This window comes from Amblyomma maculatum, chromosome 8 (assembly GCF_055883805.1).
Source record: "Amblyomma maculatum isolate TAMU_Amacu chromosome 8, ASM5588380v1, whole genome shotgun sequence".
NCBI classification, from domain to species: Eukaryota; Metazoa; Arthropoda; class Arachnida; order Ixodida; family Ixodidae; genus Amblyomma; species Amblyomma maculatum.
The window spans coordinates 129,007,698-129,031,127 of NC_139351.1; the positions used below are offsets into that span (position 1 = coordinate 129,007,698).

The 23,430-nt window shown below is 44.1% G+C and overlaps 1 protein-coding gene across 2 annotated transcripts in view; it reads left to right on the plus strand.

The window, feature by feature from the left end:
- The window catches only part of LOC146182550 (ubiquitin carboxyl-terminal hydrolase MINDY-2-like), a 38,737-nt gene that overhangs the window by 10,277 nt on the left and 5,030 nt on the right, over positions 1-23,430 (plus strand). The window contains exons 2-7 of one of the 2 annotated variants that reach the window (XM_084577678.1): positions 2,012-2,292; positions 4,074-4,220; positions 6,070-6,176; positions 6,898-7,088; positions 9,404-9,546; positions 10,961-11,127. In XM_084577678.1, coding sequence (XP_084433804.1) covers positions 2,017-2,292; positions 4,074-4,220; positions 6,070-6,176; positions 6,898-7,088; positions 9,404-9,546; positions 10,961-11,127 — 1,031 coding nt within the window. In that variant the 5' untranslated portion in view covers positions 2,012-2,016. The remainder of the gene's footprint in view (positions 1-2,011; positions 2,293-4,073; positions 4,221-6,069; positions 6,177-6,897; positions 7,089-9,403; positions 9,547-10,960; positions 11,128-23,430) is intronic. The other variant, XM_084577679.1, reaches the window with a different exon arrangement.

The window sequence follows — 23,430 nt, forward strand, 5'->3', positions numbered from 1 at the left end:
ATCAGAAGAACGGAAAGGCAGAAAGGTTAACTAGGCAGAAAAGTGCCCAGCATCAGGAGCCTGTAACCATCAACTTGAGTCTGGCTTTTGGCATGGCGGGAGTTAAACGCAAAAGAACAGAACTGAACGTAGGCGTGAAGAAATCTGTGAATACAAGCGGCAAAAGCCATCTCAGTCAATCCAAGCTGCGAGGGACTAGTATCGACAGCTCAGCTGTTTCCTCGTCTCAGGAGAATCTCAAGCAGCTACTTAGCGGCTACTTTGCTCAGTGAAGAGGCCATTTTGTAAGTGGCAGTGAGTAGAGAATCAGATGCTGATTCATCGGCCAGTGAGGAGTTCGTGCTCGAAAGTTCGACCAACACAAAGCCCAGCATCACGGGTGTCATGGTAAGCGAGTTGCTTCAGACTGCACTACAATTTTTCAAAGACAACAGTGGCAAGGACAATGCACTCAGAATTGCCGGTGTTCTGTGAAATTCTCTTTGCTCAATAAAATCCTTTTTGTTTTTATTCATGACTCGTTATTATGGATGACTTGCTTTATGGACAGTTTTGGTCGGAAACCAAGGTGTCCATATTAACGAGGCACAACTGTACCTGGAAATTACAATTACTAACACTTTTTCGTGGTCTAATCATATAACAAACATTTGCGCATCTGCTACGCTTAAACTCAGCTTTTTAAGACACAAGCTAAAACAGGCACCTTCCGACCAAAAACTTCAAGCCTACAAAGCATTTATCTTGCCGAAACTCGAGTATGCTTCAGTGGTTTGGGATCCCTTCTACGTAAAAGACAAACAAAAGCTGGAAATGGTCCAAAGGCGTGCAGTTTGCTTCATATTTAATAAATATAGAGCTACTGATTCTATATCAAAGGTTCTATCAGATAACATCCCAACACTGAAAACTAGGCGGAAAATTGCGCGACTTAAATTTTTATTTGCAATTTACAAAAGGTATCTGAACATCAACTCACAAAATTATATTCAGCCATTTTTATCGCACTCATCAAGAGGCAGACATGCCCATAATTTGCTCCCTTATACTGCGCACACCAATTTGTTTAAATACTCCTTTTTTCCACGAACCATAATAGAGTGGAACAATTTGCCTGCAGCCGTTTTTTCTTTGGAAAGTTTTGAGTGTGGTGTAACAAACGCATTAAATGTTTTTACTTTTCTACTGGTTTTACCCTTATTTACATGCCCTGTTGTTGTGTAATGTTATATTTTGTGCTCTTGTAAGGCATTCATTTACTGGTCTGGATTTGCTGCTGTGTGATCCCTTTTATTTTTTCTTCTGTTAAATCAAGCGCCCGTTTCAAGTATGTTTTTTTTTTTTAAAGCTGACCTGCATTGTTTTTGTATATTCCCACCTGCTTGGTCTTCCGAGACTGCAGTATTTTCAAATAAATAAATAAATTTCGAGTTGCTATTTCAGTCATTCAGGGCTCTGCTCGCACGAGTGTTTTTTCAGTAATGTCTGAGACGTCACAGCTGCGTCAGCTGGAGCACTACTTTTGGCTGTGAACTGAGTTTTAGTTTCGCTTTACTGATTTTTTTTTTTTGCTTTAAAATAGTTCTGCTAGGCATTATGAAAAACAGTTTGCCTTGCTATAATCAGCTGGGTACTCCTTTGGTCATCTGATGAGAAGAGAGGAGTCGCTGGAGAAAGATTTGATGTTGGGAAAGGTTGAGGGTCGCCGGAGAAGGGGTAGGCAGCGAACGCGGTGGTTAGATGGCATCCTCGAGGCACTGCAGATGAAGTTATGTGATGTTAGGAAGATAGTGAGAGACCGGAAAGCGTGGCGTGACATGGTCCATAGGGTCACGAAGAGTCGGACACGACTGAACGACTGAACTGAACTCCAAGAAAAGGAATGTGATGCAATCTTAATTCAGAATGTTGAACAAACTACCACAGTTGCCCTCTGAGGGATTGACGACAAACCTGCAGATTTTGGTAAGAAGCCGCAATGCTCCGCGTCTTGCTTTCTGGATGTCAACAGGTAGAATGGAACAGCCAGGCACACAACAGCAGGAGCGGCCTCCACCCTTCGAAGGCGGCGCAGAAGCCGCATCAGTCGCGCCAGCCGCGGAGGGTGACCAGCCAGCTGCCGCGGTTGCAGAAGTGCCCATGGACTGCGGGACTGAGACGACGACGGCGACGACTGCTACCTCTCCGAGTGTCGAGCAGCCTCCGCAGTCAGTTTACCATATCAAGTGGGTCCGGTGGAACAACCAGAAGACGCCCATCATCACACAGGCAAGGAGCAGTAATGAGCATGCAGTAAGCAGTACAGCCTCCCAGATTTTTAGCTGGCACGCATTACGGCCTCATTTTCTGTGATTCTGAGCATTGCAGAGGAGCTAACCTGCGAAAAGACAAAGTATAAGCAAAGGTTCAAAAGTCCTTGCTTATTCTTTACCTTCAGGTAAGTTTTACTCGCCCTAAGGCATATAAGAGAACAGAAAAGGTGCCCGTTACACGCACCAGTTAGAGATTGAGGCGACTTTACATGCAGTAAGCTGGGCTTCCTCGGAGCACTTATTGCTGCATTGCATCATCTCGGCAGTGCAGTACCACAGCTTTCCATTTAAGCTATGCCACCGGCGGTGAAGGTAGAATTTCATGGGAATTGGTACAAGCAGAATTAAGAGAATTTCCATTGGTCACGTGGCGCACTGGATTAGTGCCACATTCTTGAACACAGAACAGCAGTTTAAATTTCCTTGTGAAAAAAGTTTTTTTTTTTTTTTTTTTTTTTTTTTTTTGCAGGGTGAAGGTTTTAAGTTCTTTTGAACTGGTATTGAGTTAAACTGCTGCCATGCACCATTTGGACTGGTTTGGCCAGTCTGTAATCATTTTTGAGCCCTCTGAGAGATTGAAGATGGGATGTGAGTGATAAATTGGCTGCGCATGATCTGGAAGCTTTCACTAGAAACCACTCTTTCTGGTACAGTATTGTTCATGGCTGCATTGTTTTTTGGCATACTTTTCATTGAGCAGTTGATGTGGAGTAATTTTTCTTGCTGCGCAGCATGCATTGCACATTTTACTGGTCAGTCTGAATCGGTTTGGCTTGTGTTGCTTGCTCTTTCAGAGTAACTTCTGTGATAGCGCACTCTCTCCTGGTTCGCTGAGTAGACATGGATTTTAGAACTGTGAAAGTTTGGTACCACTAGTTTTTAAACAGCCGGGCCTAGTTTAGCTTTTTTTATCATGGTGTGAGACATTACAGACTTAACCATATCTTTATTTTAGCGCTGTTGCAGCATCACCTTGTAAAAGTGACTAGGGGTGAGTTCCAATCGTGATAGCAGTTGATATGGCTCACAGATCTCGGGAACAGCAGTGGTGACAAAATTTTGGTGCCCTGTGAGGTGATTATTACGAGAATAGTTTCAATGCTGCCTTACAAACAATTACAAACAAAGATTATGGGGATATTTTGGGTATATTTTTTAAATAAGATCTTTTCTCTGAAGTGGTTCAAAAGTACTGACAGCACAGAAGTAATATATGTATTTTAAATTGATCCAAATTGTTTATCTTTGCTTCTCTAACAAGGCTGCCACTCGCCCTAATAATTTCTGAGAACGAATGACAGGAGGACGAAAAGACGAAAAGTCTTATGAAAGTGTGCATGGTTTAGCACAGTATGCGTAGGTACCTTAGGTGGATAAACTGAAGCAGTGTTTTCACATATTGTATCGAACGTCCTTGCGGTACAGACCTATTTTTTGGGCTGCTCCAGGGGTAACGTAAACCGTGAAAACTGTATTCAACTGCCAACTTATGTGTCAAGGTGACTGGTGCACTGTTTGGTACTACAGAGAGCTTTCGTTTATGGGATGTGTTTTATTTGTTTGTTTGTTTATTCGAACTGTTCTACGATTGAAGCAGTTTGCCATCAAGCATTGCCCATACGTCTTCCACCTATGCTTTCTCACATGCCTGAAATGATTCATTTGTAACTCTCGGGCTGCAATGCTCTATAAGGTTATGCAAGTAAGTGGCAAACTGTCAATCAATGGTTCACTTTTTGCCTCTCTCTTTTTTGTGTGCAGAATGAGAATGGACCCTGTCCACTGATTGCCATCATCAATGTGCTCACACTCAAGGGTCTTATCAAGCTTCCCCACACGCTGGACGTTGTCACCGTTGAGCAGCTGATGGAGCACCTTGGTGACTGCATACTGTCATCCATACCTAAGGTACTTAGGAAGTAGCCTGTCTTATCAGGCTGTGTTCATAAATCAGGGCATCGGGGCAGCAAATGCAACTTTTATCAAAAACGAATCTTTGGTGAGCGAGAAAGTTGCATAAAATTAAAAGGCATGCAATTGGCTCTTCAGATGAATTCTGTGCATCTGTACGTTGTTGCTTGTATTCTTCGCTGGCCATGATTGGCTCGTTGCTTTTGTGCATAACATTACTTTTAATAGGCGAGCACCGTAGAGATAAGATGAAAGCTGCAAGTGCAGATTAGATACAGCAGTGCAAAGTGCTGCTTGTCTTGTGTGCCGTCCATTTGTTCTGTGTGGAGCCATTTCGCACAGCAACTTCAGAAGCGAGAACATATGCGAGCGATTAGGGGCATTTACAGAATTGCCAACAGTGTGTTAACCGTTTCTTGAGCAGTTAATGGCATCAAGTATAGGGATTCCACTGGCTAGACAGGTTTTTAAACCTAAGACGGCTTGATTAGTCGAACGTTCTTACTTTTACTTGACCCAGAGAACATTTTTATGCCTGGAATTGCGCATTACAAAAATGGCACGGAGTCTTCGCATCGTGGAGACAAGTTAATAAGCGGGAGAAGTCAGGGACTTGGACTTGTTTGCTTGCTTGCTTGTTTGTTTGTTTGTGTGTGTGTGTGTGTGTGTGTGTGTGTGTGTGTGTGTGTGTGTGTGTGTGTGTGTGTGTGTGTGTGTGTGTGTGTGTGTGTGTGTGTGTGTGTGTGTGTGTGTGTGTGTGTGTGTGTGTGTGTGTGTTTTCTGTTGTGGGGTGCACACAAAATGCTGATGACAAATTTTTTAGAGGGTGTCTAGGGTGGGAGTCTAGTGCAGCTTACCGCTTCCAATCATGACCCTTTGTATGATGAAAAAACAGCGCTACAGACGTGGACGGAGGTCAAGAACAAACAGCGCCCATCCTGTTTGTTTTTGACCTCCGTCCACGTCTGTAGCGCTGTTTTTTCATCATGTCACCGTACCAACTCACCCAGATGTCTCTTCTATTACAGTACCCTTTGTATAGCTGACCATTTCTGTTTGTGAGAACTACTGACTATTATTTATAATTATACTAATTGTAGTTAGTATAGTTATAAATATTGCCAATTTTATAATTACCTTAATCATTATTAATTCATTTTCACTTAAGGGCGTGCATTTAAGCGAACCTTTCATGTGTTCTTGGTCATGCACTGCAATGGTTGTTGTGATGCCAAAACTACCGAGTCTTGCTTGTTGCTGGCTCACAGTGCATTTAGACATTCTTTCGTTGTACAGTATTTGTACAGCACCAGAAATTTTTTTTGTCTTATTAGTTATTAGAAGAAGCACCCTTAGAAAAGATATCGGAGCATGCTTGATGTATCCGATATGTATGCTACATAAAAACAATCAGTTAAATAGCTTTTTAGGATGAGGATAATTAATAATCGAACATTTATTGCACCATGCCCAAAATGAGCTGCAGACGAGAGCATGAAATCAGCACGCATTTTTCTGCTTGAAAATGGAATCAGTCTAGTTTCTACTGCGAAAGCGTTAATTCAGAGGTTCAGAGCCTAGCACAATCGTCTTAATTCTTGTAATGTTTTCACACTCGACATCTTGAAGCGCACGAATGAAATGAGTTGCGCCCATTCTTGTTCATTGCTGCTTCTCTAATGTTTAGAACGGGAAAGGTCTTCTATTGCTTGGGCGTTCGAAGCCAGACTTAATGAACAATTGTATTGCTAATGCATGGCGCAGGCAGCTGCAAGTTGAACAGGTGAGCTTTTTTTTTTTTCTACATCAATTGCTTCATATTTTGTTTGTCTGTTTCTCCATCCAGGACATTCCGGAAAGTGCTCAGTTGAATTATGAGCAAAATATGCACGATGCCATTGCCATCCTGCCCAAGCTGCAGACGGGCTTGGACGTAAATGTTCGATTTACTGGGTGAGTGTATGCACCAATGCGAGGGATAAATCGATGCTGTTTATTGACACTGGGGCATCCAAAGCTCTTCTCCTGGGCTCGGCATGTTTGTCTGGCATGAATTGTAGACTGCAGGCGGGGAAAAATTGCACATATTTTTAGATGTAAATTTTTGCATTTTGCCAAAAATGTTGCTTTCTTTCTTTTTGCATATTTTTTTTTAGTAGGGCGATATGCTCGTCATTATCTCGTCAACATTGTGCCTCGTAACACTATCTTCTATATGCTTTGATATGCAGACAACCATGTGTCATTAATTGCTAATTCGATATTTGCAATATTACTTGAACATCATTGTATCTAATCAGTAGCATTTGCGCTTACTTTTTTTTTTTTTTTTTCTTCCATTCTCAGTAACAGAGGCCATTACTTTAAAACACGCGTTTTCAACCCATAGTGAAACGAACAATCCATGTTCAAAACTAGTGTGAGGGAACTTGAGCTTAGTGGCTGTTTTAGTTTACAGTGGTCCCAAAAAGAGTGCTAATGCCTCTAAAAGATTATATTACCTTTCTCAGCTTGACATCAGGCGACTTTGAGGTGCAGTGGGCAAAAAAAAAGGAATGAAAGCAAAGTACACAGCTCTAAGCTTGACTTGCATTCCTAGCTGCACTGTGTGTGGCCGGTGGTCTTATGCCCCAGATCACTGACGTTATGGGTATTGTAATCCCGTTGCTTGCAGTGTAAAGGACTTTGAGTACACCCCGGAGTGCATCGTGTTTGATCTACTGCGGATCCCCCTGTACCACGGCTGGCTTTTGGATCCCGAGTGTCCTGAGGTGTTGGCAGCAGTCGGCAACTGCAGCTACAATCAGCTTGTTGAAAAGATCATCAACAACAAGTCCTCTACAAAGCCCGAAGTGGTCACAGAAGGCAGGCTGTCTTTCTTACGAGTCTGATTAGGCAACACATTGCCCGAGAGCCCTGCAGCGGTTTCACTGACAGACTTTGAGCCATTGTTAACTATTATAGTTCATATTTTATGCGCTGCCATTGAGTGGCACTACTGAGTAGGTTTGTTTTAGAGCGCTGCTCTTTGGCGCCTGTTTCGCTTCGTCGTCGCCGTTGTCCCTCGTAACCTGCTCCGCAGCTGGGGCAGCGCTCGCTCCGCCTGCCGCCACCGCTCACTGCTGCGTGGCGGCGACGGTGATTTCCGGTTACCAAAGCGCTGGCTCGGCATCAACGGATCACGGTATGTGCATCTCAAGCCCAAAACGCAGAGCTACGTTTACTTGACTTGCTAGCGGTGTCAGCGGCATCAGTCAGCCGCTGCTATCTCTTCGCCATGCAACGTTCCTATGGGCCCAAGCTCTGCCTCCCGCGAACTCTCGATAACTTAATTGCTCTCTTCGCTGCACCTCCAATGCCACCCCTGTGTGGCGCCAATCAGAGCGCCGGATTGTTGGCGGCGGATCTCGATATGTGCACCGCCCGAGCCGAAACGCATACCTCAATCTATCGAAAAGCTGAAACAGCTGATGAGCTGCGCTCAAATTTCACATTAGAAGGTAACTGTAATCATCGCCAATTTTTAGTGGTGGAGACAAAGAAAGCTGTTTCGTATTCGGTTACCAAAATACATTGCTGTTAGTTCGACATTATGTTCTTGGGTAAGAACAGTAGGTGGTTAGAAGAAAGAAAAGAAGCAGCTATTGTCTCATTGCAAATGCCAGAGCAGCTGCGTGATTTTGTCAAACTTTTTTTATCAAATCTTGTTTTTTACAAATAGAGTCGCTGATTTGAGCCAGTATTTTATAAGAAACTTTACTGTTAGCTCTATTTCGATATGTTTCATCTTAATTTCATAGAAATTATTTTTATAGAAATATAAACAAAATGGCCCCTAGAAAATGTTACTTTTCTCATGGAAAGGCAGGGATTAAAACTCAAGTGCATGTTGTGTGGCCTCGAAGGTACAGTCGAACCAGGATATATCAAACTTGAAGGGGATCGTGAAATAGTTCGATATATCGATAATTCGATATACAGAAATCGACTTGAGATGCCACTTGCGATCGTGAAAAATGATACTGTATTCGTCACGTAATCTAGCCACTCACATAATGAACCCACCCCCCCACTTTTGCCCCCGAGAATTTGAAGAAAAAAAAGGCGTTCGGTGGCGCATCCCTCCGTTTCGACCGTCGCATCCGTAGCTCATTTATTGGCAGCGCGCCAAGATGCTACGCAGCGATAACGTTACGGCATGTTTATCTTTTGACTATACTTTTGATAGATCCTACAGTGGCAGGGAGCAAACTTCTCAGAGTGCCCATGATGGCTTGATTGCACAAGCCTGGTTCGATTTATCACGCCGCGCTTGGGGCGGGCGTAGTCCACTGCCACAAAATCGTTGGAACGCGTGATAGCTGCAAGAGTCGGTGTTATGATCGCAGCTGACCACATGTTTTCGTTGATTCACAAACGTAAGAATGGAAGACTCTCGCAAAAAAAAAAAAAAAAAAAAAAAAAAAGCCTGCTGCTTCTTAACGTCTGCAGCCGCCATAGCTTACACTGCGCTGCACATTTAGCACGACAAGTAAGGATGACTATATCAAAAGAAAAAAATGTTGCTGCTTCTTAGCGTCCGCAGCCACTGTAGCTTACGCATGTTCAGCACGACGACACGAGAAGCGCATCGCACGTCAACTGCCGCGCGCAGAGTGTTAACAACACACACTGGAGAAAGCGTCCGCCACGGGCCGAGCTGGCTTGTCCGCGCATGCATAGTGTGTGCTGCTGCGAACGAAGACCGGGAAAAAGGGAGGAAGGGGAGAGATAAAGCTCTGCAGAAGAGTGGGCACACTCTTGCGCTTCGCTGTATCGTGTTTTTCCCCTCTCCCGAACACCACGGCTGCATTGGTTCCCTCTCGTTCCTTCACTCGCATGGCTTGAAAATGTGCTGGCGCGCGACAGCGATCACCGCAGACGGCAAACGGTCGAGGGTGATGCGATCGTCTTTGGGGAAGGCGCACCGTCCAATGCGTGGTGCAGAGCTCAATATATCGAACGATCGGTGAAATTGAGTCCGATTTACGACGCAGCTTTCCTTATACTTTTACATGGGATTTTCAAGGGGATATTCCGTGAGTTTGATATAACCAAAATTTGAAATATCCGGGTTTGATATATCCGGGTTCGACTGTAGGTGTGTCCTGACTGACGTCAGCGGTTCCTTGCACGTGCAGCTTTGATAGCAGAAGCGTTCTTGGAGCGGACAGCATCGCAGCTCACCTACCATGGCTTGTGTGAGTTGAACTCGACGCTCGCGGAAGAGGAGCCCTGTGTGCTGTTCAGGAATAACCACTTCATCACACTGTACAAGCGAAAGGTGAGTGTGCTTTGCTGCCTGTAACTCCCTGTCTGTATCTCCCCAAAGTATATGTACTGTGGTAACCACCGTTCTGCACGTTTCTCCCGTGCTGGTGACCTGTCTGAAAGGTGTCTGGTTGTGGACTTACTTGGTAACCTGTTACATTCTTGCCCCCTTTATTTTAACATAATAGCGTTAAATGCCCTGTTGCACAGAAAATCCGGCATCGGTGTCACTGTTGGTGTGAACGTTGTGAGTGATGATTTGTGTGAAACAACGAGACCATGTTGGTTAAAGTGGGGGCTTCATGTCTGATGACTCTGCCTACAACATTGTTTCATGCCCTTATAGGCGGTGCTTAATTGTCGAACATATTTCGTACTTGCTGTTGATCCCAGCCTTGCTGTTCTGAATTTCATACTTTCTGCTGTCTAATAGTGAAGTATTGATCACTTCAGATGGAGGAGAAAGTTGTACAGGATAAATTACAAAATACAAAAAATGTTTGGAGCTCAAATAGATGTGGATGTGAGCATATCATTCTCCTGTCTTTATTTTTTGCTGTAAGCGGTAGAATTGGTTTAGCGATTTGTTGGAGTGAGTTGCAGTGTTTTATCAACAAGCTTTTCATGCATAGTGCTGTGGCTTTTCGGCTTCATTTCTTGAAGGATTTCAATCTATCTGTCGTCATTTTTGTCTGTATGAGTGACGCCCTGCTTTCTTGCTTAGCGTCGCCTACTCCAACGTCAGTCGAGGTGCTAAAATGTGCTATGCACCTAGCTTCCATGCTTGGCAGGGGTATGAGTTAAAAACCCTCCAAGCTGGCAAAAGTTTCAGCCACAGACTGTGTACACCTGATAGCTTTTCGCCTGCCGCAAAGCCTGAAATGACAGTCTCTGATTGTGAGCTATTGTATTGGACAACTACGGCAGGCCTTATAAGAGGCTAGCGCTAGATTTATGCTATTTTTTTCTGAAGTGAACAGCTTCGTGACATTCGGCCACTTCTTTCTGTTTAAAGTGCATAGTTTTAGTGGGATCGAGGGGTGAGTGAACATTAACCAAGGGAAACATACAAATAAATTAATAGCTCCATATAAGTAATTAAAAGCAAAACGAAGCATTTGTTCTGTTTTTATGTTTTGTTTCACTATTGGGCAGTATAAAAAGCGTAGCCTAAATTTTTAAAGTGCTTGTGTAACTGCGTAGTTCATATAACTTTTTTTTTTGTCTTTTTTTTTCAATTCCCATGAGCACTTACACATTGTTGAAGCATTGGCGTGCCCTGACATTTGTGAATGTGCTTTGTGACAGGCTTCAGTGAATTTATTATGTGGAACATTTCTAATGTGGTTTATTTGCCCGTCGTGATTAGCAAAGAGGTGTGCTGCTGGCTTTGGGTAAGCTGAGCACCTTTGAACTATTGCTGCCAGGACCGCATGTACCAGTTGGTGACAGACCAGGGCTTCCTTAACGAAGCGGACGTAGTCTGGGAGACGTTGATCAACTGCGAGGGTGACGGCCAGTTCGCGGACTCCGATTTTGTCATCAACCCGCCCAAACCGCGGTGCCTCACCACTGAGCAGCAGATTGACCAAGAGTGAGTGGGCAGCCATATCTGTCTCTTCCTTTCTTGCTGCCATTTATTGTACATTGTACATCTTTTCTCGTTAATTTGTTAAGTGGGGGTAAAAGTGTAGGATGTTGGGTTCATTGGCAACTCATTATGAGAATATCTAGTTGCTCACTGTCTACTGATAATGCGTAGATATTATGCTGCTAGACCAGCCTGTGACGTGTGAATGGGAGAGAAGCATATGTGGGTTTCTTATCTTAGATATCTATGACTGGCTGAAAGTTCTATGATGAAAAATATCTATGACCATGGTAGGTGCTTATCTGTGTGTGTCCTGTCGTGTTTTGTATAACGAAGTTATTCTCATAAGAGCTGGCTCTTTTCTCAGCCATGAGGAAGGTATTTGTGTTCTGTGCATCTTGGTTTTCATTTTTTTTTTCTAGCAAGCTGTTGAAATCATTATGTTCTCTCTAACGTAAAAATGAAATTAAATGAACGTGCTCTTAGAAAGAATTCTATGCTGACTGGATATTTGTGCTGCGAAATTGCAAAAACGATTGAACACAAAATTTTAGTAAAGATGAGAAGTTTGGTGAATACAAGGCCATGCCTCAGAATAAGAGAAATACACTCAAAAATGAAAAATGGGCTAAATGTATGCTATCAAGTAATAAAATAAACTGCAAATACTGACGTTGTAGCCTGCACAGTCGTTGAACTGTAAAAATGTGAGTGGACCCTTACATGGTAGCCGACCGATTTTTCGGACTTCAGTAATTCAAACTTGTGCGATATTTCGGACCCTATAGTGTCCAAAAATTTGTTTTTTCAGACAAAATTTGTCACCACCAGTATTGTGGAAATTGCTTTTTGGCAAAAAGCTTGCCTGCTTGTTGGTACTACTACAAGAAACGCGAGTGAACATCGTTGTCGCAAACAACTGGTTCTGTCGAAGCAGAGTCATTCGGACGAACTAGCTTGGCTCTCTGTTCATCATATCCATTTGAGGCAGTGGCAGTAAGGGAATGTTTGTCCTTGTCATCACAGTAGTCTACAAAGAGTGCGCAATCGGTCTGAAAATGGAACGTGAGCATTGTCCGCCGCGGCTTGATTCGACGCTGCTACCGCCTGTGGGGAAAGACTGAGGGGTTGTTGGGTGGGTGGGTGAGGGACATTTACGAAGGTTCTCATTCCGCTCGCTTTTTTCTCATGAGTTTTCACTACCGTCGCTAACTATGGAAACTGAATGTTATTGCTTAACGTGGCGCGTGCATTCGTTCGCGGTATTACCATGACCTGCTGCTACATCACGGTACGTCGTGAAATGGCATGGACGTGATGAAAGCACAACTGGCCTAGATACTCTAACTTGTCACAATCCGCTTCTGCGGGGCACCACTGCGCATGCGGTGACCGTGTTGAGCATGTTGCACATTTTCCAGCGGCGCGCACGCCCGCCGCATCGGCACCAGGCAGCACATGCGCATTGGCAGCCGCGCCCGCCGTATCGGATCACGTTAACGCTTGTGCACAGGCTTCGCGTGGAAGAAGATCGCAGTAGCAGATTGTGCTGTGCTATAACTCCCTATTATCGACATATAAACGAAACGTGGGGAGCCGCGAATTTCATGATTTCTAAAGCTGGTGTTTCGCAGGAAAGTTACTTTTTTCCAGTTCACGGATTTTTCAGACTGCTTGATTATTAGTACCGTTCCCAAGGTCCCACCAAGTCCGAAAAAACGGTCGGCGACTGTAGCCTATGTGCTATGCGGCGAGGCAGTCTCGTGACTCTGTAAAGCCCGAGTAAACTTTTACAAGTTTGAGACATGAGATCTGTCTATGTGACATGCCCAACAATGCTGCAAGAGCTTTGCTGTAGGAGCTTCCATTCATGGATAATGGACTGACGGACTTTTTATAGGCGTGGTTGGGAAGGAGTCATTAGATAGTTGATTGCATGTCATCTGGTCATGACAGAGGTATCACAATCTCTTGTTTCGGCTTGAATATGTGCCACTCAGTTTTGATTCCTGTGCCCGTCAAAATGTAACAGCTGCTCCACGAGCCAATGACGAAAATTGCTAAGCTACATTGTGTTACGTGCCTGTGATTGGGACTTGCCTGAATGCATTCTCAAAATGCTGAGGAATCAAATGATGTGCTTTTTATGCAGACTAAGATAGCAAACTTGTCAAAACAAGGCAGACGTGTGATAGGCACGGTCACTAAGCGGAAGGCAGAGAAAAACAATATAGGCAGAAGAAAAAAACACACACACACTCGCAAACAGACTTGCAAACTAGGCCCAAGAATATGCAGATGTTTGAAATGTAGTTTGAGGTGAATTACAAAAAAAAAAAAAAAAAAAATCATAAAGAGGTGGATAGGAAAAAAAAGACATGTGAAATGACAAGCTTACAATACAACACAAAATTAATTAGGTAACTTTGGTCAGATATGTTGCTGCGCATATTTCCAGTCACGTGCAAAATGGCTTAATCACTAAGTTTACTACAGTAACGAGGGTTGATACGGTGAAATATTTAGGCATTACATTTACCCATAAACTAAGCTGGGACACTCATATAAATAACACGTGTGCAAAAGCATTCAAACAACTTGGATTTCTTCGTAGAAAACTGTCAGCAGCTCCTTCTCATGTAAAGCTAACAGCCTATAATACCCTCATAAGGCCCATTCTTGAGTACGGTAGCATTATTTGGAGCCCTCATCAATCATACCTCAGCCAAAAATTAGAAAAATTCAAAATAAGGCCCTTCGTTTTATTTTCTCCAGCTACTCACGCCACGATAGTGTATCATCCATGCGAACTAAAGCGGGTATTCCTACCCTTTCTTGTCGGCGACGAGTAGCTTCCATGAAATTTCTTTACCTTCTTTATAATGGTGGAATCAAAAATGATACAGATCAGTACATCAAGGAATCATATCATCGTTCGAAGAGGCTAAATCATGGGAAGTGCATCAGACCCATCCCAGCTCGATGCGACGCATACAAATTTTCATTTTTTCCTTCAGCTATTGAAGAATGGAATAGGCTGCCACATGAATTTATGGCCGATATCTGCCTTGATATTTTTCTTAAAAACATTGTCATATTTTGAGAAGCAAATGGTGTAAACAAAAAATCGTTCCTAAAATGTGTTTCGCCCCGCAGGGGGCACCTGTTAAAGCAGGTGTTTGTGTGTTTTGTGCGACACCACGGACCCTGAGCACCCACGCTTAGCCGTGCGTGGCATCGTCGTGTCTGGGGAAAAGGGGATCCTGGTGGTTGAGCCGATGCCGAGTGTTTGGACCTTTAAGGCCCCTCGGCGGAGGCAACACACCACTTTGGCCCACGCTTCCCATAGACGGCACCTCCGGGCTGACCCACCCGGGGGAAATCGGCAGTCGCCTTTTCCTGTTCTCCCCTCCATCTTTCACTTTCCTATTTTTTTTCTTAGAACTGTCCTGTCCTCTCTTACCTTCTTCATTTCTTCCTACTTTCAGGCGGCGAGGGTTAACCTTGTGTGGCTAGCTACCCTGAGTTACGCCATATTGGGTTATAGTTGCGGTGTACAGCTGGCGTGGGCAGGAATAGACAATTTCTGTCCCGTCCCCTCGTTGGGCTCCATGGTGGGTGGCTGGCACTGCAGCCGAAAAATACACTTTTTATGGCATCTAAACACCTTAACCCCGATCGTCCTCCTTCTAAAAGGGGGCGCACCGAGACCACCATGTTCTTCTCAAAGAACATAAACAACTTTCCTCGTTTCCACGTGGTCCACAGTGACCACGAGGAAATCACTGCACGACTTGTGTCCCCATTTGTTGTTTCTCGAACGTTGACTGAGGCCATTGGCCAGGGCTATAAGATAAAGAAACTTGGAAACGGTGACCTGCTACTAGAATTAATATACAACCATCAGTATCAGAAGCTAAGTGCAGTCGAATCATTTGGAGAAATACCGGTACAGATTAGCCCGCACCGATCACTAAACACTGCCCGAGGAGTCATCTCTGATGATGACCTTAGGTACGTCAGTGAACAAGAACTTCTTGAAGGCCTGAAGGAACAAAATGTCACAGATGTTTACCGGATAAAGATCAGACGAGATAACAAAGAGATAGAAACAAAGCACATTGTACTCACCTTTGCTGCAAGCACTCTCCCAGAATCAGTCGAAGTAGGCTACACAAAGATAAAACTGAGGCCCTACATCCCTAACCCACGCCGCTGCTTCAAATGTCAGAAATATGGCCATGGCTCTCAGAGTTGCCGTGGCCAACTCACATGTGCAAAGTGTGCCTCGCACGAACACCCTACAGACAACTGCGAAGAACAGCTGCTTCTCTGCTCAAACTGTGAAGGTAACCACCCAGCTTATTCACGCTCATGCCCATACTGGAAAAAAGAAAAAGAAATAATTACACTGAAAGTCACCGAAAACATATCTTACGGAGAGGCACGAAAGCGGCTTTCTCTTCCTCAAAAGCCACAATACTCCGTTGTGACGCAGCAGGGCGCGGCATCACAGCGGTCGTTGGCACCTGCCCAGGAAGCACACAGTTCTTCCAGGGCAGCGCCACCTGCGCCCTCGGTGGAGTCAGCTAGCGCTACTCCACCACCACCCGCAAAGCTGGCTGCGCGGACCCCCAGGTCAGCCGGCCCAAAGGCCTCGACCCATGAGTCGAGGCCTAAAACTGACAATCCTGTGCTTTCTGCACAGTCGTCCACCGCATCTGAAGATGCGATGGACACAACTTCTTCACCCCAGCTGCCTAGGCGGCAAAGCTCACTGGAGCGAAAAAGAAAGGGAAAAGTCCCAATAACAGGTCCCAAGGACCTACAAACCTAAATTTAAACTTGTCCCTTAAATAACTTTTAATTATGGCGCTCCTCATTTATTGGAACTGCCGAGGACTCTTTAAAAATTTAGATGATATATATGAAATTCTTGCGGACTATCAGCCAAACATACTTTGTCTGCAAGAAACCCATTTAAAACCAGCAGACTCAAATTTCCTTAAGCAATATAATGTATTCAGGAACGACAGGCAAGGCAGCTCTCACTCCTCTGGTGACGTTGCCATTGTAACACAAAAATCAATCCCCTCTCGAAACATCTCACTCAACACAGACTTAGAGGCAGTGGCAATCAGAAGCTTAGTTTATGGCAAAATAACAACCGTATGTTCCCTGTATATTGCTCCAACTTATAAGCTAAGTAGCGAAAGTTTTGAAAAATTGATTGATCAACTTCCGGAACCTTGGTTGCTGGTCGGAGACTTTAATGCTCACCACCCATTATGGGGATGTACAAGAACGGACTCCCGAGGTGTTCTAATCGAAAAATTCTTATTGTCCTCGGGATCATGCTTACTAAACACGAAACAGCCAACTTACTACAATATAGCTTATAACTCTTACACATCCATAGACCTAGCCATTGGCTCCTCGATGTTCCTGGCAGCTACAGAGTGGACTGTCATTAACAATCTATACGGAAGTGACCATTTTCCGATCTTAATAAAATATACTGGGAACGGAAATGAAAATGTGTCGAATCCCAGAAAATTCAAAGAAAATGCAGCCAACTGGAAGATGTTCAGGGAACAGTCATCATTGGCCAGTTCATCAGTTACTGACTTAGGCGTTGATGAAACTCAACGCTTAATCACGCTGCACATCATAGAGGCAGCAGAAAAATACATTCCACAGACGTCAAGTAAGCCACGAAATAAACGAAGACCCTGGTGGAATGCAGAATGTAAGACTGCTCGTGAAACTCAAAACAGGGCATGGTCCAAACTACGCCGATACCCCACAGCCGAAAACCTAATAGCCTTTAAGCGTGCAAAGGCAAATGGCAGGCGTATTCGACGCATCTCCAAGCGAGAAAGCTGGTCATCATTCCTGTCTTCAGTGAACTCCTATTCTGACGCACACAAAGTTCACAACAGGATAAGAGCACTTAAAGGATATAGCACAGTCCCAACGCCCCTTGTCAGCACCAGTGGTGACTCTCTTGAACATCAAGCAGACACACTAGGGCAACACTTTGAATACATATTCAGCTCAGCACACTATACAGATTCCTTTTTGCGGCACAAGGCAAGAGAGGAGAGGAAGCACATACATGATAAAAGGCCATCCTCAGGAGGATACAATAGCCCATTCACCATGCAGGAGCTGAAGATTGCACTAGACACATGTGGTAACACAGCTCCAGGTCCTGACAGGATCACATATGGAATGCTCAGGCATCTGCATGTGAACACTGTTGAAACCCTACTCTACCTGTATAATAAAGTATGGGCCACAGGACGCTTTCCTAAAGCATGGAAGGAAGCGATCATCATCCCAATATTAAAACCAGGAAAAGAACCCACACTTGCTGCTAGTTATCGGCCTATCGCACTAACCAGCTGTCTTTGCAAGCTTTTTGAGAAAATGGTAAATCGTCGCCTTCTCCATTTCCTTGAATACAATGGTCTTCTTTATCAAAACCAAGCTGGTTTTAGAGCTGGGCGATCAACAGCTGATCAGCTCATTGCCTTTGAGTCTTATGCAAGGGATGCTTTTGCACATAAACAACATTGTTTATCTGTCTTTTTTGATCTTGAAAAAGCATATGATACCACTTGGCGCTATGGTATCATCCGCGACCTCTTCTCTCTTGGCATCACAGGAAACATGTTGAGCACAATTCGAAGTTACTTGTCTGAACGGACCTTCAAAGTTCGTGTTGGCAATGCGTATTCAAAGCAGTACATTCAAGAAAATGGTGTCCCTCAAGGTGGTGTTCTCAGTTGCACACTTTTTGTAGTCAAAATGAACTCTTTAAAAAGCGTGCTGCCAAAAACTATTTCTTGTTCTGTATATGTTGATGACGTCCAGATAAGCTTCAAATCTTGCAACTTGGCCATCTGTGAACGACAAATTCAGCTAGGTGTAAACAAATTGTCCAGGTGGGCTGATGACAATGGGTTTAAATTTAACTCTGGAAAGAGTGTTTGTGTACTTTTCTCTAAGCAGCGTGGCATCAGGCCTGACCCCAACATTACACTGAATGGCCAGAGCCTTGCCTTTAAAAAAGAACATAAATTTCTTGGCGTAGTAGTTGACGAAAAACTTTCCTTCATTCCCCACATAAAACAGTTGCGACTGAAGTGTCTCAAAGCGATGAATTTGCTAAAAATTCTCTCTCACCGGTCATGGGGCACAGACCGCGACTGCCTTCTGAACCTTCTGAATAGTGTAGTTCTATCACGCATTGACTATTGCTCGATGGTTTATGGGTCAGCATCATCCTCTGCGCTAAAATTGCTCGATCCCGTGCACCACCTCGGCCTTCGCCTCGCTACAGGCGCTTTCCGAACTAGCCCAATTGCTAGCCTCTATGTCGAGGCGAACCGATGGTCACTGCAACGAAGGAGACAATTTACTTCTCTAACTTATGCTATGAAGGTACTATGCCAACTGGACCATCCATGTCGTCGGCTCCTGCTTGACAAAACTGGCACAGCACTTTTCTCAAAAAAAACATCTCTAACACCACCATATCCAATCAGAGTTGCCACGCACATTGAATACCTGAATGTTTCGGTTACCAGTCTTCATACAACTTCCATAAAAGACCTAATTGCTCCTTGGGAAATGCACGGTGTTAATTGCGACCTGTCGTTTCTTGAAGTGGGCAAACATGCATCCCCTATTGCCATACAGCAGCATTTCATGTCACTTCAGGAGAAGTACACTTGTGATGAATATTACACAGATGCTTCGAAGTCTGCTCAAGTCTCCTGTGCAGCACATGGACCACAGTTTTCACAGTCAAAAACCCTGAACAGAAATACTAGTATATTTACCGCTGAATGCAATGGTATCCTTTTAGCTGTGAGACACATTATAGAAAATAAAATACAGACGTCGATCATCTACACAGACTCCCTCAGTGTTTTAAAGTCCCTATCCTTTTGGAAATGGCAAAATAAGAACCCAGTACTGAACTCTCTTTATAACACCCTTATGTTTGCCCATGAACAAGAAATTAAAATTACACTGTGTTGGGTGCCAGGCCACCGCTGTATACCTGGTAATGAGGCAGCTGATAGGCTAGCTGCTTCAGCTGCCCTTAGAAATGACACAGACATTGATAAGATAACTTATCATGACCTCAAACCACACATAAAAAACATGATTCGACAACAATGGCAAGAGGAATGGGACGCAGCATCAGAAAATAAACTACACACAATAAAGGCAAAAATAGGCAGGTACACCACAGAAAAACAACACAGATTTAAAGAAGTAGCCCTGTGCAGGCTGAGAATTGGCCACACATACATAACCCATACATATCTTTTAACCAACTCTCCTGCACCACACTGCTCGAGATGTGGTGATCGACTCACTGTCATACATGTTTTAATCATATGTGCACAACTGGAACCAGAAAGAAGACGTCATTTTCCCTCCTTGTTCACTCATCAAATACCTGCACACTCATCCATTTTTATTGGCGACAACCCAATGTTTCCTTTAAAACAGGTGCTTAAATTTTTATCACAAGTAGGCTTTTTACATGAAATTTTTTATCGACGTGGGTCTCAGCCCGCTCCTCCTTGAGAGGACGGATGAGATCTTTTAATACATCTACTTATACATTGCGCATCCATTATATATCACAAATGAATTTTAGGCCCTATACACCATTGTTTTTAGCGATATTACAGAGCGAATACATTTTTAGGCCCTATACACCAGTTTTTTATCCCTTCATGAAAAATCACAACTATTCCATCATATAAACTTGAGTGCACCATTAACCTTGAGTTTGGCGCTCTTTGGCCTGAGTCGCCCTTGCGCCATTAAAATCCATCATCATCATCAAAATGTGTTTCGTTATTCACTGCGAGTGTTCAGTTTAGGACTTTATCTTATTAGTACCTATTGTCTAGCGTGTTCTATTATTGCGTCGCTTCGCAGTTCTTTATAGTGCTTCATATGCGACAAATTGAATGCCCGTTAGAGTGTTGCAGTGCGTATGTTTTCCATATTTTGTGTGTTTCTGATGTTTTTCATTTTGTATAACGGTCCCATCAGTTCACCCACTCCTGTAAGAGCCTAGCAAGGCTTACAGTATGCTTAAATAAAAAAAAAAAAATGTAAGCACATAAGACTTCGAAAGGCAAAAGTCGCCAAGTACAGTAATTTCAGGAAACAACCTTGCTTCCTTTTTTTTTTTCTTGTTTATATACTTTCCTAATGTCACCTAAATAAATGATGGGAAAAAATGGAGAGGTCCAGGAATTCTGGGAAGAGGAGGTTTTGTATTTGGCTTGGCTGTTGTTGGGCTTAAGATGTAGATCGAGCCATAACAGGGGAATAAATTTTTCTCGAGTCAAACCTTGAAGAAATGCTCTGAAAGCTTGCATTACTGGCCTAGCACTTGTGTAAAAATGACCTACAAGCAGAGGAGAGCATTATGGATCAGCCGAAAATTCCAAGGCAGATTTTTTTTTTTTTTTGGCTCGCCACGGCAGTAATTCTGAGAAAATCTGGCAGTGCCCCCCCCCCCAAGAAAGAGATGTCAGCAGTAGATGCTTACGTTGCTGCCTTGCCTATGTAATGGTTGGTTGGTTCTGGTGCTATATATTTAAAAAGTGTTCATATATTGATGGAAGCATCTGCGAGCGCTTTCCCACGGTGGAGGTTCAAAGTGTATCAGCTGCAGCAGGACATTAGTACAAAGCAGCATGAAATTAATGTATCAAAAAGTGGTGACATTCTTTCCTTCAGAGAAATGCTAGGCTGGTATGTGGATTGAAAAAAGGGTATTGCAATGCTCTCTGCAAACCGTAAAATGATTGTCGCTTGCTTATTCGCGCTGAAATTAGCATACAACAGTCGATAGCTTTCTGAATAATGTACTTGCCTGATTCGATTAGAATTAATTCAAAATTCGAGTCAGCTGCAGCATCGGTGACACAAAAGAAGCTGCTTTCGTGTAGGTGATACTGGTGACGCCATCTAGCGAATATCTGCAGAATGTGGCAGAGAGAGAAGGGAAGTTGAGCACAGAAGACATTGTTTGCACTAAATGCACTGAAAGTAAACGAACGCTTTCTGCGCTCGTTATTGTTAAAACAGTAGAGAAAGCTGTTGAATGTCCTGATCAGCTCAATTGGTAGAGCGACTGCCCCGGAAGGGCGGTGGTTCTGGTCCGACCCCGGACCAGGACGAATTGAACTACGAAGTTCCTGTGAAAGCTGTATAGCTTTCCTTTGTTGCTGTATGGCTGCACTTGGGTGATTACTCCCTTATTACAAAGCATCTTCAAATGAGCCTGTGACGATTTCTTTTATGTGTTTCCCGTTACCAGGAGCATCTTCTCTGCGAAACCCGAATCTGTCTGTGTGAGGAAAAAGCGGGAAGGGAAAGAGCGTACAGCGAGGAGGGCCAGTCTGTCTCCCACTAGCTATGTGTGCGGTCTGCTTTCTGGGCACCTCTACCCGCACCCTTCTTGGGGCACGTTGGTGACCCACGCATAGGCGTCGTGAGGCTCGGCCCCTCACAACCCCCATAACAGAGCCACTCGACTTCTCCCCCCACCCCTCTCTCTCTCTGCCATATTCCGCTTATAACGCCCGCCGAGGATATAAAGCGGAGGCACTGAGGTCAGCGTTACCAGCCCGTGTTAGAGGAAAATAAAGAGGTGCAGCGCGTGCTCGGAGAGCAAGCACGGCACGGGCTGTTCAGAATGAGAAGCCTGCCACGCTGTTCATCTTGCTCTGGTGCTCCGCTGCGACCCTGCAAATTCGCAACACGCTGATATTCACCAGCTGCCGCCACCAGTATCACGTACGTGAAAGCAGCTTCTTTTGGGCCGATTTCAAATAATTATGATCGAATCGGGCAAGTACATCATCCAAACTGGCATTGAAAGCTATCATGGTTGTATGCTATCTGTGTGCCTGATTTCAGTGTGAACAAGAGAGTGGTTTAATCGATACAAGCATTTTATGGTTCGCATAAAGCGTCGCAACACTTGTTACTTTGAGTGTGTCATGCCGCGGGCTAAACAAAAAAAAAGGGCAGGTATTTCTCGGGAAACATTCCACGGGAAGTGTGACCTGTCTTGGCTGGGCCACATTTTTGACATTGTGCGCGCGGGAGGGTGGCCCTTGGGGAGTAGTGTTATTCTGCCCTGGAGTCGAGGCCTGGAGCTGAGCTGGTGGTCTTTGCAGCTACCTGGTTGCCTTGAGCTTGCAACAAGAGCAAGAGAAGGGCGACCCTGAGTGGTCCCAGGCTCACTGCAACAGCAACGCCATCCGCGCAGAGTAAGCGGAAATAAATAAGAAGAAAAAAAAAAAAAGCACGCGCGAATGCAGTTTTCGCTGCACGGCGTGGACAGCCCTTGTCTGACATGAGCATGCCACAGCCGAGCCAATCCAGGCCTCTTATAAAGTGTGAGGTGCATTCCGAAGCATTTCGTGATCTTTCCTGCAAAATTTCGTGGATTCTTAGTTTTCAGTTTGCAGAATTTAAGATTTTGTGCTGCCGAAAGTTAGGAGCTGTACATTGTCTTTCTGGCCAAGCCCAGGATTTGCTTATTGCATTGAAATATTCATTTACTACTTTGCTTGTGTACCCATTGCGGTAAGTGTGGTCAGTTTAGTTGAGTGCTCAAGGAGATGTGTGTGTATAGAGGCTGGCTACTGTAAGCATAACTCTTTTATTGCACAAAGTGTGGTTGTTAATGTACAGCAGAGAGTCTTGCATATTCCACTGAACTGAACTGGACTGCATCGCTGGTTGGTTATATTACTTTTTTTTTTTTAATGCAGCCTCTCGGAGCTCCAAATAAATACACTCGATGCAGTTGTTGATAGCCGTTTTCATGGCATTGAAATACGCAACTTATTTCTCACAACACCCAAACATTGTGACCTGTCTCATGTCAACAAGGGTTGAGCTAGCACCGACTGCACCTTTCCCAGGCGCTTGTGGGTCGTGTGTGCAGGCTTTTGTGGCATTGTGTTGGATTTATTTATTTTTTTGTTGTTGCATAAAAGAAAAGAGGCGGTGGCTGTTCATTGTATCTTCACTTTATTCTCATTTAACTGTCTGTTATGACTGCTCGTAGTGGCTGGGAGCATTGATTTTGGTCAAAGCAGCTGGTGGTTTGTTTCAATTTTTTTTGCTGTCTGATTAGTTTCTCTTACCATGTGTTCGAGCCCTCCTGCTACGGTTTATTGCGAGTGCCCCCTGCTCCGTGCCTTTGTTTCATGGTTTACCGGTGTGCATGATAAGGTATAGTTT